At 54.3% G+C, this 14,622-nt stretch overlaps 1 protein-coding gene across 1 annotated transcript in view; it reads left to right on the top strand.

The window, feature by feature from the left end:
- The first annotated feature begins 1,117 nt into the window (after positions 1-1,117).
- Positions 1,118-14,622, top strand: part of dgki (diacylglycerol kinase, iota) — a 73,703-nt gene continuing 60,198 nt past the window's right edge. Inside the window, exon 1 of the mRNA XM_088922725.1 lies at positions 1,118-1,367. Coding sequence (XP_088778851.1) covers positions 1,144-1,367 — 224 coding nt within the window. The 5' untranslated portion in view covers positions 1,118-1,143. The remainder of the gene's footprint in view (positions 1,368-14,622) is intronic.

Genomic DNA, 14,622 nt, shown 5'->3' with positions numbered 1-14,622 from the left:
GAAACTGACGGAGTCTGATCGGGAATGGGAGGGGGGGTGGAGAAATGACACGGACGGCGTGCGGTTTCACCACGGGGTCGACAGGGAAAGTGAAATTCTTCCTTTTTCGGTCGATCGCCTCGCCGGCTGACACATGTCGTTTCCATACAGATCAAAAGCTGTTGTTGTTGTTGTTGTTGGTTGGTTTTTTTTTTTAGAGAGAGAGAATTGAGATGCAATTCAAAGCCACCGAGCACGACGCATCACTTGCTCCTGCGGGCTTTGCGCTAGAAAACCGGAGCCAGTCCACTTCCTCGTCTGCTGCCTGAAAGCCCTCCCCGCTCTCGCCGCTCCGGGAAAACCTGTCTCTCTCTGAAAGTCGAACCCGGTGCCAGCACGTGTGAAGAGGCCGAGGTCTCCTCCCCCCCCACGCCCCGTTTGGACCAGCTTCGCCTGGTCATTCACCGCCCTCGACGACCGTGGACGACCTGCTCGCAGTGCTTGGAGGCTGAAGCCCAGCGGCGCACTGCGCCCCCTGCTGTCGCTGTGGCTCCTGTAACACCTCTGGCCCGGCGCGGGGGGTCAGTGACACGCCTCCGCTCGCCGCCCCCAATGCCCCCGCCGGACGAGACCACCCGGGTTCACGCCGAGAAAGCCGTGGGCGTAAGAAAGATTTAGGGTTTTGGTGGGGGGTTTTTTTCCCCCCGGGGGAGGGCTGAGGAGCTTCCCCCCCCCATCCACGCAACGCACCCACTCCCCGCCGCGGGGCGCAGAAGGTGCCAAGCGGTGGCCCGGATTATGTTTCTCGACGCCCACTTGTCCTACTATCAAACCCCCCCTCTCCCCCGCCCGGCTGATGCTGACGGATGCTGAGCTAAGAGGAGGAGTATCCCAGAATGCCCCTGTGCGGCGCAGCCGGAGATGGATGCTGAAGCCTGTTACTACTCCAGTCCCTGCTGCTGCTGCTGCTGCTGCTGCTGCTGCTGCTGTTGCTGCCATTAGCGGCTCCCTCGCCGTCTCCTCTCCGGCGGGGCTGTGACCGAGCACAGTCCCCCCACCGCCGGCGTCAGCGGTCCGGGACCCCTCCGCTGCCACTACCACCGCCGCCGCCGCGGAGAGGAGGAGGAGAAGAGGAGGAGGAGGAGGAGGAGGGGGAGGGGGGTTATGGACCCCCTGGCCGTGCCCTGTCCGCCACCGGGAGACCCGCAGCACTTCAGCCCCACTAGCCCGCCGGGAGCCGCCGGGGAAGGAGGCGAAGAGCGCGGCGGCGGCGGCGGCCGAGCCGAGGCGGCCAGGACAGGCGGCTCCCAGGGCGGCCGCCAGGACGGGGAAGAGTCGCTGGAGGACAAGCTGAGGGGTCTGGCGTTCAGGAAGCAGACCTCGTACAGGTAGGCAGGGACGCGGCCCGAGGCGGACGCGTGAAACGCGTGTGACCGGGCGCGGTGGCGGGATTGGAAGACGTGTAACCTTGCTTCTGCCTCGCGGAGCGTGGCTTTTACTAGTTAGTTTGTTTTTTGACAGCTGTCAGGAGACAAAAGGGGGGTTTTACTGTATGGTTCTCTGGGGGGATCCCCTTGGGAAAGGGGGCCCGGGGCTCAGCGCGCAGGCTCCGGCGGACCGAGCCGCCTCCCGCCGCAGCCCGTGGGAGAGAGGCGCGGAAAGTCACGCCGAAATCCCGGGTCGCGCCTTCCGCCAGATGTGGTGCGCGGAGAGCCGCAGCCGCCGGCGAGACCCGTCGCGGATGCTGTTCTGTCGGGTTGAGTCGTGTGTTGGTTCTGGTTCACTTTTGACTTTCCAGGCAGCGCGGCTGCGGTGTGTTTATACTGTAACCGGCGGCCGATTCTCCAAATCGCTCCGGGTGGGATTCAATGGGCAGGAGATCAGGAGACGGAGACGAAAGCGATTTTGTTGTTGTTGTTGTTGTTGTCGTTGTCGCTTCAGGAGCTGGCGAGAGGGCAGGCGTCACGGTTTTGCGTGCGCACCTGTTTTGCGTTCCGATGCTGGCACCTGGAGTATAACTCTCAGCGACTCGGACGGCGCTCGTTTATAAAAGACAGCGTGCTTGACCAGACGGTGTTTCCGTCTTCGCTTGTCGGATACGGATCAACCCGTTGCTCCCTGCCAGAGCCTGAAGGCTGCTTCTGTATGTAGGGGAGATCCCTTCTCAAGCGATCCCGCAGATGATCAGCCTGTTAGACGAGCGAGCCGTAGCCACAGCGAGGGTTAAAAGTGGAATCGCCGCTGATTTGCTTACCAAAACGGCCGTTTGAAAAGGTTCGTTCTCACATCTGCATATACTCTTTTAAAAAAAGAAACAAAAGCTAGACTCTGCTCTCCCGTTTGTTCTGCTAGATTGGAAAGCATCTGTAGTTTGAGATCTGAACCCTTTTTTTTTATTCTGCCCAGTTAGGTTTTTGGATGCGGTGAAGATTGTCTGTAGCTGTTCGCGTCTCAATTTTTTTTTATTAGATACAGTTTTTCCGAGCTTGTTACCCATGAAACATCCAGCTACCTGTGATTCATTGCGGAATACACGCTCGTATTTAATGCCCTTGTAACAGTCGAACACCCTGTTCCCTCTGAACGTCTACTACGATGAACGCCGCGTGTATTATAATGCCCAATTACTGTCAAGTGCAGAAAAAAGAAAGTCACTTGGCAGGTCAGTCAGTAGGGGAGAAATTCGCGTTCATAAAGGCAAACCTAACTTCGTTTCGAGTTAAGCCAGCAGCCGTGTCCCCCTGCAGCTCCCAGCCCCACTGGAGCCCAGCAGGTGTGAGCCTGGCCAGGACCTGGAGGGGAGACTCCTGGGAGAGCTGAGGCTGCTGCTGGGAGAGGTGTGAGTGGGGCCAGCAGGGGGCGCTCACCCTGCGGTCTGTGTGGGTCCTCATGCCCCAGTATAGTGACGGGGACACTAGACTGTAAACAGGCGCTGTGCTTCGGTCGAGACGTAAAACCGAGGTCCTGACTCTTTGTGGTCATTAACAATCCCAGGGTGTCTCTCGACAAGAGTAGGGGTGTTACCCCAGTGTCCTGACCAAACGGGAGAGCTGTCTCCGGTTCCGAGCCCCAGAGACCGAACCCCTGTGTTTCTCGGGACGCGACGACACCGGGGCCCAGCCTGCTGAGGGAGAGACGGGGGCCAGATCTCAGACCTCCGGCGTGTCTATTCCGCGTCGCCTCAAAGCGCGCATTGACCTGATTTATGAAAATAGCAACGCGTCCATCTCGTCAATCTCAAAGGGACACAGGAAGACAGAAATGCAAGTTTCTCAAGCGTGCTTTGTTTCACACCCCAAAGGGCTGCTGGGATTTACAGAGCCCCTCGTATTATTATTATAGTTCGGGTCAGCATGCGTAGTCTGGAACGGAACAAGTGGTAGGTTTATTCCATACTGGAAAAGAGAAGAGAGAAGAGAGAAAACAACGTTTCGGCTGTGACGCCTTCTTCGCTGATGTGTTGATCTCGCAGGGAAACCGAGTTAGTAACTGACACTGCCGCACGCAGACAGTTCTCGCACCTGCTGGTCAAGCCGGCTTTTGAAAAGGCTCGGCTCTCCGGCATCCCCCCCCCCAACACCCCCCAAAAAACACGCACTGCTCACGACCGGCCGGAATCCCCAGGATGCACCTCGCCGACTCGCTGTGGTGACGTCATCACCGTGCGGCCGCCGCAGGTAACCCTGAGAGGTCATTTGCTCGCTTCTCCACGACGTGTCGTGGGATACAGAAATACAGGAACGGCGGGTAACCGGCGTCCCGAGGATGACGCCGCCGGAGGAGGCAGGTGGGATCTGCTGTGCGCAGCGCCGGGAAAAGTATTCGTCCCCGGCGCCGGACATTTTGGTATTCCCGAGACGGTACACACATACAAACAAAAACGAGCTACGGAAAGCAGCCGAGCAAAGAAGAAGGCACGGGCTCACAAGTGGGGGTGGAAATGAATGTTGTTAAGTTTCGCGATGAGAGGATCGTGATCCACCAGTTAGTGCCGGGTTTCCCTACAGTCCCCAGGGGCCCACGCAGGAGGGAAACACGAGCGACTGACGAGAAACGAGCTGGAACAACAGGCTTGCGGTGGACTCCAGGTGCTCCAGACCAGTGATCAGACGCTGTCCAGCGGCTGTCCTAGAGACTGGAAGCGTCGAAGTGACGGTCGCTCGACTCGCTCCATCAATCACGCGGTTTGGGATGAGAACAGTTTAAAGTGCGTCACGTCCGTCGACGTCATCCCCCCCCCTTTGCACCTTCCGGAGTGAAAGTGCCTGGGGCCTACGAACAACCAAAGTCTAGCCCAGTGATCCACCCATCTTCTGACTGCTCTCTCCAGTCTGTACTGGGCCTCTGGGTTGAGTTCTGGGCCTGGAGTGCTATTAGCGTGGAGTCTGTCCTCCCTGTGTTTGTGTGGGGACAAGCTGGGATGTTAATTGGCTTCTGAGAAAATTGCCCCTAGTGGTGTGAGTGTGATAATAATAATAATAATAATAATAATAATAATAATTCCTTACACTTATACAGCTTCTTTCTGGACACTCCACTCAAAGCCCTTTACAGGTAATGGAGAATCCCACTACCACCACCAGTGTGCAGCCCCACCTGTTTGTCCCGAGATGGACAGGCGTCCCATCCAGGGTGTACCCTGCCTTGTGCCTGTTGCTTGCTGGAATAGACTCCCCCAGATCCCAGTTTCCCATCTTTCCCCACTGCGCGCCGGGCCCGGAGTCGGTTATGAGCAGCGCCCTGAGGCACAACGCTTGTGTGAACCACCGGACTCTTTAAGAAGAGGAATGAAGACAGTCAGATTTCACTGCCTGATACATTGTATTGGCTTGTTCTCTATGCTTCAATGCAATGATACCTGCAATGAAAACTATGCATGATCAATGATTGGATTTTGAATTTTATTTCTGGACTTCAAAATATTGAGCATGAAACCAGGCACTTTTCTTCAGTACTGCCTCTACAATGCATATCCTGTAATCTGCTGCTGTGTGTACATAATGTGATTGGTTTTCTGTTTGCTCTTTGCCCAGGAAATCTCAAATGAGGTTTGTATTTGAAAAAAAAACAACACAAAACCGGTTTGGGTATAATCCTGTTTTACTAGCGAGCAGGATAGGGGGGGCGTGCTGGTTTGCGAGATCGATAATTGCTCGGCGATTTGGAAGTGTGAGCCCCTCCCCTCGAAAGGGTGGGCGAGCACGTGACCTGGAGGACTGGGTGATAGACGCTGGGTGCAGGGCCGCAGGAACAATCAGTCTTGTCCGGAAGAGACTGCGTGCTTACATCGTATGGGTGATCTGGCATGGCTCAACTCGTAATCAGACCCTGATGAGTCCTGGCACTAATGCCCCTGAGTGACGGTCTTACCATGGATACAGACGTTGAAAAGCTTTTGTTATCCTCTTTAAGTATATCTTTATATTTCCGACATCTGCCCTATAACACCGTCCCTCACATGCTTCTCTTTAAACACTGTGCATCATTCATTTTTTCCTCTTTTACCCTTCACATTAGGTTCTGGTCCCGAACTCCAATGTTATTTTAGTGTCAGTAGATCGTAGGAGAGGGTGATATGGTGGCACAGTGGTCAGCACTACTGTCTTACACCTGAAGAAAACCCTTCAGGTTGGAGATACAAAGACATGGTGCTCATCACCACAGTGTTATTTGGCTCCTACTGTAGTGTTTTAGTTTCCATATACTAGCATTGCCAGGTTCATGGGTCTGTAAGAAAAGGCTGGCTAAGATCTTTCGATCACTTTCCAGCAGCTCCCAGCTGGCAGACCCCACTGGAGCCCAGCAGGCGTGAGCCTGGCCAGGACCTGGAGGGGAGACTCCTGGGGAAGCTGAGGCTGCTGCTGGAGAGAGGTGTTAGTGGGGCCAGCAGGGGGCGCTCACCCTGCGGTCTGTGTGGGTCCTCATGCCCCAGTATAGTGACGGGGACACTAGACTGTAAACAGGCGCCGTCCTTCAGATGAGACGTAAAACCAAGGTCCTGACTCTCTGTGGTCATTAACAATCCCGGGGTGTCTCTCGACAAGAGTAGGGGTGTTACCCCGGTGTCCTGGCCAAATGTCCCCCCTGGCCTTTACCCCTCATGGCCTCCTAATAACCCCCCTCTCTGAACTGGCTTCATCCCTCTGCTCTCCTCCCCACTGAGAGCTGGTGTGTGTGAGAGGACTGGAGCATCATCCAGGTGGGGCTGCACACTGGTGGGGGTAGTGGGATTCCCCCTGACCTGGGAAGAGCTCGGAGTGGAGGGTCCAGACAGGGGCTGTAGAAGTGTGAGGGATTATTATTATCTTACTGTATAACAGCAAGGATTATCTATATTTGTCTCCTCTCATTCTGTACCCTTAACTGTGCTGTCAGTCGAGTTTGATCGGCCCCAGAGACTCGTCTCTGCTCTCTCGTCTTGTGTTTTCCCCGAGCCGGAGCCCAGACCCTCGTTTGTGAGGGCTGATCTGCAGCTCCCACGTCTCTCGCTGTTCCGTCTCGTGCCTTGAAACCATGGTAACTCCTGTGCCTTGCTGCGCGTTCCTGCGCGGCGCCCACGACCCTCGGGGGAGCTGCGGGGGTTGTAAGCCGGCGATGCCCACATGTCCCGAATCCGGCTCGTGTCCTCGTCTGCGCTGCAGGCGTTTCGGACGCGTTCCCGGAGGGCGGGCCCGCGGGGGAGAGTCGGCGGTCCTGAGAACAGCTGGGACCCCGCTCTGTGTGTGTGTGTGGCGACCGCAGCCGGGATGAGCTGGGCTGGGCCGAGCTCTGTGCCCGGCTGGGACCGCGGCGCGGGCGCGATCGCTCTGCTTCATTCCTGTGCTTGAATCTCCTTCGCAAGAGTTGTGGTGGGAAATGTTAGGTGGTACGGTGGTCATTGCTGCTTCATAGCCCTGGTGTGTGTGTGTGTGAGTGTGTGTGTGTGTCCTGTGATGGACTGGCCCTGGTGTGAGTGTGTGTGTGTGTGTGTGTGTGTTCTGTGATGGACTGGCCCTGGAGTGAGTGTGTGAGTGTGTCCTGTGATGGACTGGCCCTGGTGTGAGTGTGTGAGTGTGTGTGTGTGTTCTGTGATGGACTGGCCCTGGTGTGAGTGTGTGTGTGTGTGTCCTGTGATGGACTGGCCCTGGTGTGAGTGTGTGTGTGTGTGTGTCCTGTGATGGACTGGCCCTGGTGTGAGTGTGTGTGTGTCCTGTGATGGACTGGCCCTGGTGTGTGTGTGTGTGTGTGTGTGTGTGTGTGTGTGTGTGTGTCCTGTGATGGACTGGCCCTGGTGTGAGTGTGTGTGTGTGTCTGTGTGTCCTGTGATGGACTGGCCCTGGTGTGAGTGTGAGTGTGAGTTTGTGTGTGTCCTGTGATGGACTGGCCCTGGTGTGAGTGTGTGTGTGTGTCCTGTGATGAACTGGCCCTGGTGTGAGTGTGTGTGTGTGTCTTGTGATGGACTGGCCCTGGTGTGAGTGTGAGTGTGAGTTTGTGTGTGCTGTGATGGACTGGTGTCCTGCCCAGGGTGTACCCTGCCTTGCACTAATTGCATCACAGGGCACACACACACACACTCACGCCAGGGCCAGTTTTTCTAGAAGCTTATTAGCCTACCAGTATGTTTTTGGATTGTGGATGGAATCTCGCAGGGAGGACATGCAGACTCCACACAGACAGCACCCTGGCTCCGGAATTGAACCCAGGGCCCCAGCGCTGCGAGGTGAGATTGAGAGATGAGATTTACTCTTTTCTTACAAAGATTTGGGCTCCTCTGTTACGACACTGGGCTATCCGGTAACTGAGTCCTACACTCCTAATTTACTGCACATTTTAGTAAATGTGCAGGATCAGGACCTGCGCCTGTGGCTGGGAGGTTGCCGGTTTAAATCCCGCGGCCGGCAGAGTGATCCTACTCCGTTGGGCCCCCTGAGCGAGGCCCTTCACCCCAGCTGCTCCAGGGGCGCTGTACAATGGCTGACCCTGCACTCCGAATTAAGATTAAGATCATTTTATTGGCCAGATACAATGTCTCGCGTGAGGAATGTGTCTTTTCACAGACCCCAGCCTGCTCTCCCTGAGACACACAGACAGGGAGAGAAGCCCTGTGAGACAAAGACAAATTCCTAATGCAAGAAATTGTAGAGGGCAAATAAAGTGATCTCAATCTTTATCTTTTAGAAACTGGAGGGATGGAGTAGATTGTGCGTTTTAGTCACTGTTCCTGTCCAGTAATAGCTCCTGAACAGAAAGCCCACGTTAACGCTTGTGCCGTGCTATTTGGAGCCCGGCGAAGCTCGGATGGCGCCCCCGCTCTTCTGTCGAGCAGCCGGGGGTGGGCTGAGGCGGACAGAAAGGTTGATAACGGAGGTGTCTGCGGGCGGTGGGGGTCATGGGGGGAAGACAGAAGGCGGTGTGCCACAGCTCTTCCGACAGGGAAACGGAATTCCGCTCGTTCTGGCTCGTCTCAAGCAGGGGCGATGTGTCCGCTGGTCCGATTCAGCGCTGTGAGTTTTTCCAGCCGGGCTTACGGGAGCGCACGCCTCCCTGTTTTGTGACGAGGAAAGAGGGAGATCGGGCGCGGTGAGGTGGAAACGTAACTTAGCCTGAACTAAGAGACTCAGGGAATGTCCGTCTCCAGTTTACCCCCCCCCCCGCAAGCCAAGCGCTTAACCCCTCCCAGCCCCGTACAGTCGCACAGGATACATTTCAATTAACAAAACACGTCTTTTTTAACGTCTTTTTTTCCCCCCTCCGTTGTCGCCACATTATGTGTTATATATTATGTAGTTTAGTATATATATTATATATATATAATATACATAATACTTTGTTCACTGGGGTTTCCAAATGACCGTGGGCCTCTGCAGTCAACCACCGACTGACCAGATGCGTTTGAACCGGCCGTCGGGTGTAAAGACAGACATTTTAAGTCGGGCAGTTTTGTCTCCTCGGCAGTTTTTTTTTCCCCCCCAATGACGTGTCTTTGAAGTTAGAGAACCTTTAGTGAGCTCGCCTGCCTACAGGTGGGGTTAGACCCAGAGGTCGAGCGGTCAATGAATCAATCAGTTCCTGGTTTATATTGTGTCTTTTTATGAATGTCAATTATTGAATGTCAGGCCGCGCAAGTAGACCTCAATATCCCTTTATTAGACAACAGAAGTGATCTATTTACTTTCTGTTAATGTGTGGGGGGTCATATCAGATTACTCAACTGACAAAGGGAGCCCAGAGAGCTAGAGTTTTCCTTTTAATAGAGTCGCAGTCTCATGGTTTATACACTCAGTGTTGTCCTAGACGGAATCTTTTTTTTCTTTTCTCGCAATATCTTTCTCTGTTATGGGTCACTACTGCAGTTCCAGGACGTGTCCGGAGACATGCTGTCCTGAACGCCCACCATAATACATAAAAACGACAAATTCATGTACCGAGAATGACTGCACGCCCAGTTTCCAGTAAGATTGGCGAAGAATGTCAACATTACACCGGTTTGAATCCGGTGTCTTCTCTGACCGGGGGTTCTGCCGTATACAGGAGGCTCAAAGTCTCAGCACAGTAAAGCGAATATCTTCTGGGCTTCAAATAGAGTAGGGGCTTTCAACAAAACTCGAGCAGGATGGTTTTGAGAAGGGTGGTTTTAGCCCTATAAGAGCAGGTAGAAAGTGCATTTTGAAAAAGGCGTTTTTCTCGTTTTGCGCGGGCCGGCTCTTATTGGCGGTAGTGAAGACTTGTGATTTGCACTATCTGCACTTTGCACTATGTGTACCCTGTCTGCGTCAGCGTCCTGCCTGTATTTGCACCGTGGGCCAGGAGGAACGATATGTCGTTCCGCTGTACACTTGTATACGGCTGGAATGACAAAAAAAAAAAACCGTGAACTTGAACTTATGGGTCAGGGGGAATCCCACCGCCGTCACCAGTGTGCGGCCCCACCTGGGTGACGCAGCGGCAGCCCGAGTGCGCCCGTGCTCTCGCCACAGCCCAGCTCCCTGCGCGCCGCCCATGTCGGCCTGCGTCTCAGTCGTGGTCACGGGTGGGTGAAAGGACCTGTCGAGGCCCTCGTTATTACTTTATCACCACGACGGCTCTCCGTCGTGCCAGAGCAGGTGCACACTTGCGCACTTGACGTGCCGATTAGTCTCCGATGGGGAGCCACGCTCTCGGATACCCCCCCCCCCCCCCCCCCCCAGAGAGTAGGAGCGCCAATCCTCACGTGTGGGGTCGCCTCGGATAGCTTCCTGCGAACGCGGAAAAGGGGGCACGTTTGTTTTTGTGTGTGTGTGGGGGGGGGGTCTGCTCGTCGTGCTGAAGGCGAAGCGCTCCCCGTTATCGGTATTGAGCAGGAGGCTGATGTCAGGATCGCGTGCGGACAGCTGGGACAGCTGGGAAGGAAGGACGATGATGAGACGCTCGTGTCGGTCTGTATGTGGGCCCCCCCCCACCCCCCTCGCGGTCCGGCGCGTGGCTGGCGGCTGGAGTGCCGCGGCCCAGGCGCTAGATTTCAAAATGGGGCCGGGGGAGGGGAGGGGAGTGTGGTTGCCGTGGCAACTCCTTCCTGCCCCCCTCCTGGCTGGTGTTCTCTGGGAGACGCGGGGATGGTAGGGATGTGCGTGTGGGAGGGAGAAAGTGGGGCTCAGAGAGTCCTCCAGCTGTGGGCTGGGGACGTTTTCAAAGCCTGCAGCTGGGGGGGCAGCTGGTCCTCGGAGCTGGTGAGACACCTCTTTCTCCACTGCAGGGGATCAGTAGAGCTCAGCTGTAACTCTCCCAGCCTCTCTGCTCCAGCTCTGTGCACGCTGTCCTGCTGTCTGGGCATCTCTCTTCCACCGCAGTGCAGCTGATGGGGTGCCTTATCAGCAAGACCCCCCCCATCTGCCTGCTGCTGCTCATTCAGGGACACTGTGGAGCTGGAGTCTATCCCAGCGAGCAACAGGCAGGGTACACCCTGGACAGGACACCACTCCATCACAGGACACACACACACACACACACACACTAGGGCCAGTCCATCACAGGACACACACACACCAGGGCCAGTCCATCACAGAACACACACACACACACACACACACACACACACACACCAGGGCCAATCCATCACAGAACACACACACACACACACCAGGGCCAGTCCATCACAGAACACACACAGACACACACACCAGGGCCAGTCCATCACAGAACACACACACACACACACACACACACACACCAGGGCCAGTCCATCACAGAACACACACAGACACACACACCAGGGCCAGTCCATCACAGGACACACACACACACACCAGGGCCAGTCCATCACAGGACACACACAGACACACACACCAGGGCCAGTCCATCAGAGGACACACACAGATACACTCACACCAGGGCCAGTCCATCACAGGACACACACACACACACAGACACACACACGCATGCTCATATTTTGAAATATGTATTTGGTGACCAGGAACTGCACCACTCCATAATTAGTCCCTTTCTGGGCAGGTTATCTGGTTTTTGTGCAGTCTCTTGTGATTGATTTTTACAGCTAGGCAAGCACTCTCCTCGTGTTATTCTTGTCATGACTGCAGGACGCCATCTGTTCCGAGTGCCTGTTGACAGTGCCGGAATAGATGTTCTGTAGACAGTGACTCACAGGCACATTACTGGGATGTAACCTTTTGGTCTGCTGTCAGATCTGAAAGCTAAATTAGTAAATGACTCGAGCTGATGTAAGAGACAGTGTGTCGAGGCAGAATCGGGAACAGAATTTAGGACAGAGGGCATTAACAGTGCTATAATACCGAGTGTAATAGCACCTATTTATAATAATGAAGGGCTGGCACAGTTTTGCAGTGGTGGGCATCGCTGTCTCACAGCGCTGGGGCCCTGGGTTCAGTTTCTGGGGTGCTGTATGTGTGGAGTTTGCGTGTTCACCCAATTTCCTCCCTCAGTGCAGAGACAGGCTGGTGGGCTAATTCGCTTCTGGGAAAATTGGCCCCGGTGTGTGTGTGTGTGTCTGTGTGTGTGTCCTGTGATGGACTGGCCCTGGTGTGAGTGTGTGTGTCTGTGTGTGTGTCCTGTGATGGACTGGCCCTGGTGTGAGTGTCTGTGTGTCTGTGTGTCTGTGTGTCTGTGTGTCCTGTGTGTGTCCTGTGTGTGTCCTGTGATGGACTGGCCCTGGTGTGAGTGTCTGTGTGTCTGTGTGTCCTGTGTGTGTCCTGTGATGGACTGGCCCTGGTGTGAGTGTGTGTGTGTCCTGTGATGGACTGGTGTCCTGCCCAGGGTGTACCCTGCCTTGAGCCTGTTGCTTGCTGGGATAGACTGTAGCTCCCCTGTGACCCTGAATTGGAAGTAGTGGTTAGAAAATGGATGGATAATTCTAAACGTTTCTTTGGAAGGATTATCTCATCCTGTTGTACCTCCAAATTCTGAAATGTTTGTGAAGAATTTGAACAAATGTTCACATACTCCCATCCCTGCTACTTTCTGAGACTTTGTTCTCTGATGCTACAGGTACACGAGGGAGTTAATCTGAATTCGCTTGCGTTGTTTGGTCAGTGGGTGAAGATGATTTATCACAACAGGACTTAATCCACCCAGGATTTGAATATAGAGAGGGAACTGGTAATCTGTCCACCCCTCCATTTTCTTTCCTCTTTATCCAGTTCAGGGTCACGGGGCAGCTGGAGTCTATCCCAGCAAGCAATAGGTGCAGGGCAGGGTACACCCTGGACAGGACACCAGTCCATCACAGGACACACATACGCTCACTCACACCAGGGCCAGTTTTCCCAGAAGCTAATGAACCCACCAACATATCTTTGGACTCTGGGAGGAAGAGTCCAGAGGAAGCCCACATGAACAGGGGGGAGAACATGCAAACTCCACACAGACAGCACCCCGGGTCCAAAGTTGAACCCAGGGCCCCCAGTGCAGCCAGGCAGTAACGATACTTGTAGTCTGACAGGAAATTCATCAAAGCCTCTTCATGTCTTTCTCTATCCTCCAAACATCCCTCTGCAGCAGTCCAGTAGGAGCCCGCGCTCTTTCACAATGCCGACAGGCAGGAGGGTTTCCGTCGTCGTGGCACCGGGCTGTTCTGAGCCGCTGCTGTCATGCTGATCATGCCCCCCCCCGCCCCCTTGTTTGATCTGCCTCTGTTGGCGCTAACACGCGGCCAGGCCCGTGCTCCTGCAGCAGCTGTGCACGCAAACTGAAACGCCGTGATGGAGCAAGCTGAGGTCCCTGGTTCCTCTTGGGAAAATAAAATGCCCTTCTAGTGCAGTACAACGTCTTCACGGTCAGGGCTGTGGTAAGGAGAGATTCCCCCTGCCTAAGTGTTGGGTTCGCTGCTGTGACGTTAACACCTTTGTTCACTGCCTTCGGAGGCCCGTTCAGGCCTGTCTGAGACAGAAATACCGAGCCCCCCACCCCCGTGCGGGTTCGGCAGCTGGGTTCCGAACAGTGCCAGCTGAAGGTTTTGCCCTGGGTGTCTCTGCTCTGTCTGACAGAGTCTTGAGTCTTGAGGCTCTCGGTGCAAAGAGAAGAGTGTGGCTTGACTGTGGGCTTTTTCTGGGATGGGGGGGGGGTCCCCCATCTGTGGTGAGCCAGTCTGGGGTTTTGGCTGTGGAAGCTGTGGGCCCGGGGGGGGGGAGAGGCGGAAGAGCTCAGGAGCACAGGAGGAGAGGCCATCAGGACTATCGAGATCGTTTGGTAGTTAGTAGGTAATTGATTCAGCTGTGTCTGGAGAGAAGCCAGGGTGTCGGCTTCAACAACAGGGCTGGGCGGCTTGTTCCCCACCCCCACCACCCTCTGTGTAAAGAACTGCCTCCTGTCCTGACCGGAGGAGCTCATCCACCTGTCTCTGGAGAGAAGCCAGGGAATGGGCTTCAACAACATGGCTGGGCAGCGTGTTCCACACCCCCACCACCCTCTGTGTAAAGAAGAGTCTCCTCACGCACATGGAGCAAGTATAATAGCAACTAACAGTTCTAAAGTGCTGGGCAGGTGAGATAAAGTCCAGCTGAAACTTTCGCAAGGGGCTTGTTTATAAACACAGTTCAAGATGTACATTTCGAATGGAGAAGTGTCCTCTTCCAGCTGATGAGGAAAATATATCGGGGTGTAGAAGTGTTTACAAAAGTCAAACTACAAAAAAAGACGTGTGTTTTTAAGATGCCCATGTGTCAATATTAATTTCGCAGGACAATGATACACCTGCTGTCTTGCGCAATTGGTTTCTGCTCACATACCTTTCCTGAGAAGCCATGTGATTCTGCAAACGTTGGTGTAAGATTGCATACTAGCAACACGACAGATCAATAGCTTAGTGTTTATCTAGTGTATTTTTATCACTCTTTTTCTAAAACGGAAAAAAACACGGTAAAATATGGTCTTCAGTGGTTTTATAAAGTCTTTTTTGTGCATTCTCACTGACTCGCCGTTTGTAAAGTCTAGGTAAAGCTCCTCCTATAGACATAAACATATGAGTATTCTTTTCAACAGTGCGGGGAACAGCAGCTGGGAAATGTACAGAAATCCAGAGCTATCCGAAATTACTGATGGCTCAAGAAATGGTTGTTCACATTGAGAGGTGTGATTTAAATGTCGATCGTGGGGAGAAATAAAAATGTTTTTCTGCGGGTGACGTTCGCTCGGCCCTGGGTACAACTCCTGGTG

This window comes from Atractosteus spatula, chromosome 8 (genome assembly GCF_055471065.1).
Source record: "Atractosteus spatula isolate fAtrSpa1 chromosome 8, fAtrSpa1.hap1, whole genome shotgun sequence".
In the NCBI taxonomy this organism is placed as follows: Eukaryota; Metazoa; Chordata; class Actinopteri; order Semionotiformes; family Lepisosteidae; genus Atractosteus; species Atractosteus spatula.
Note: the sequence above shows the minus strand (reverse complement) of the source record. Positions and strands in the feature narration are given on the sequence as shown.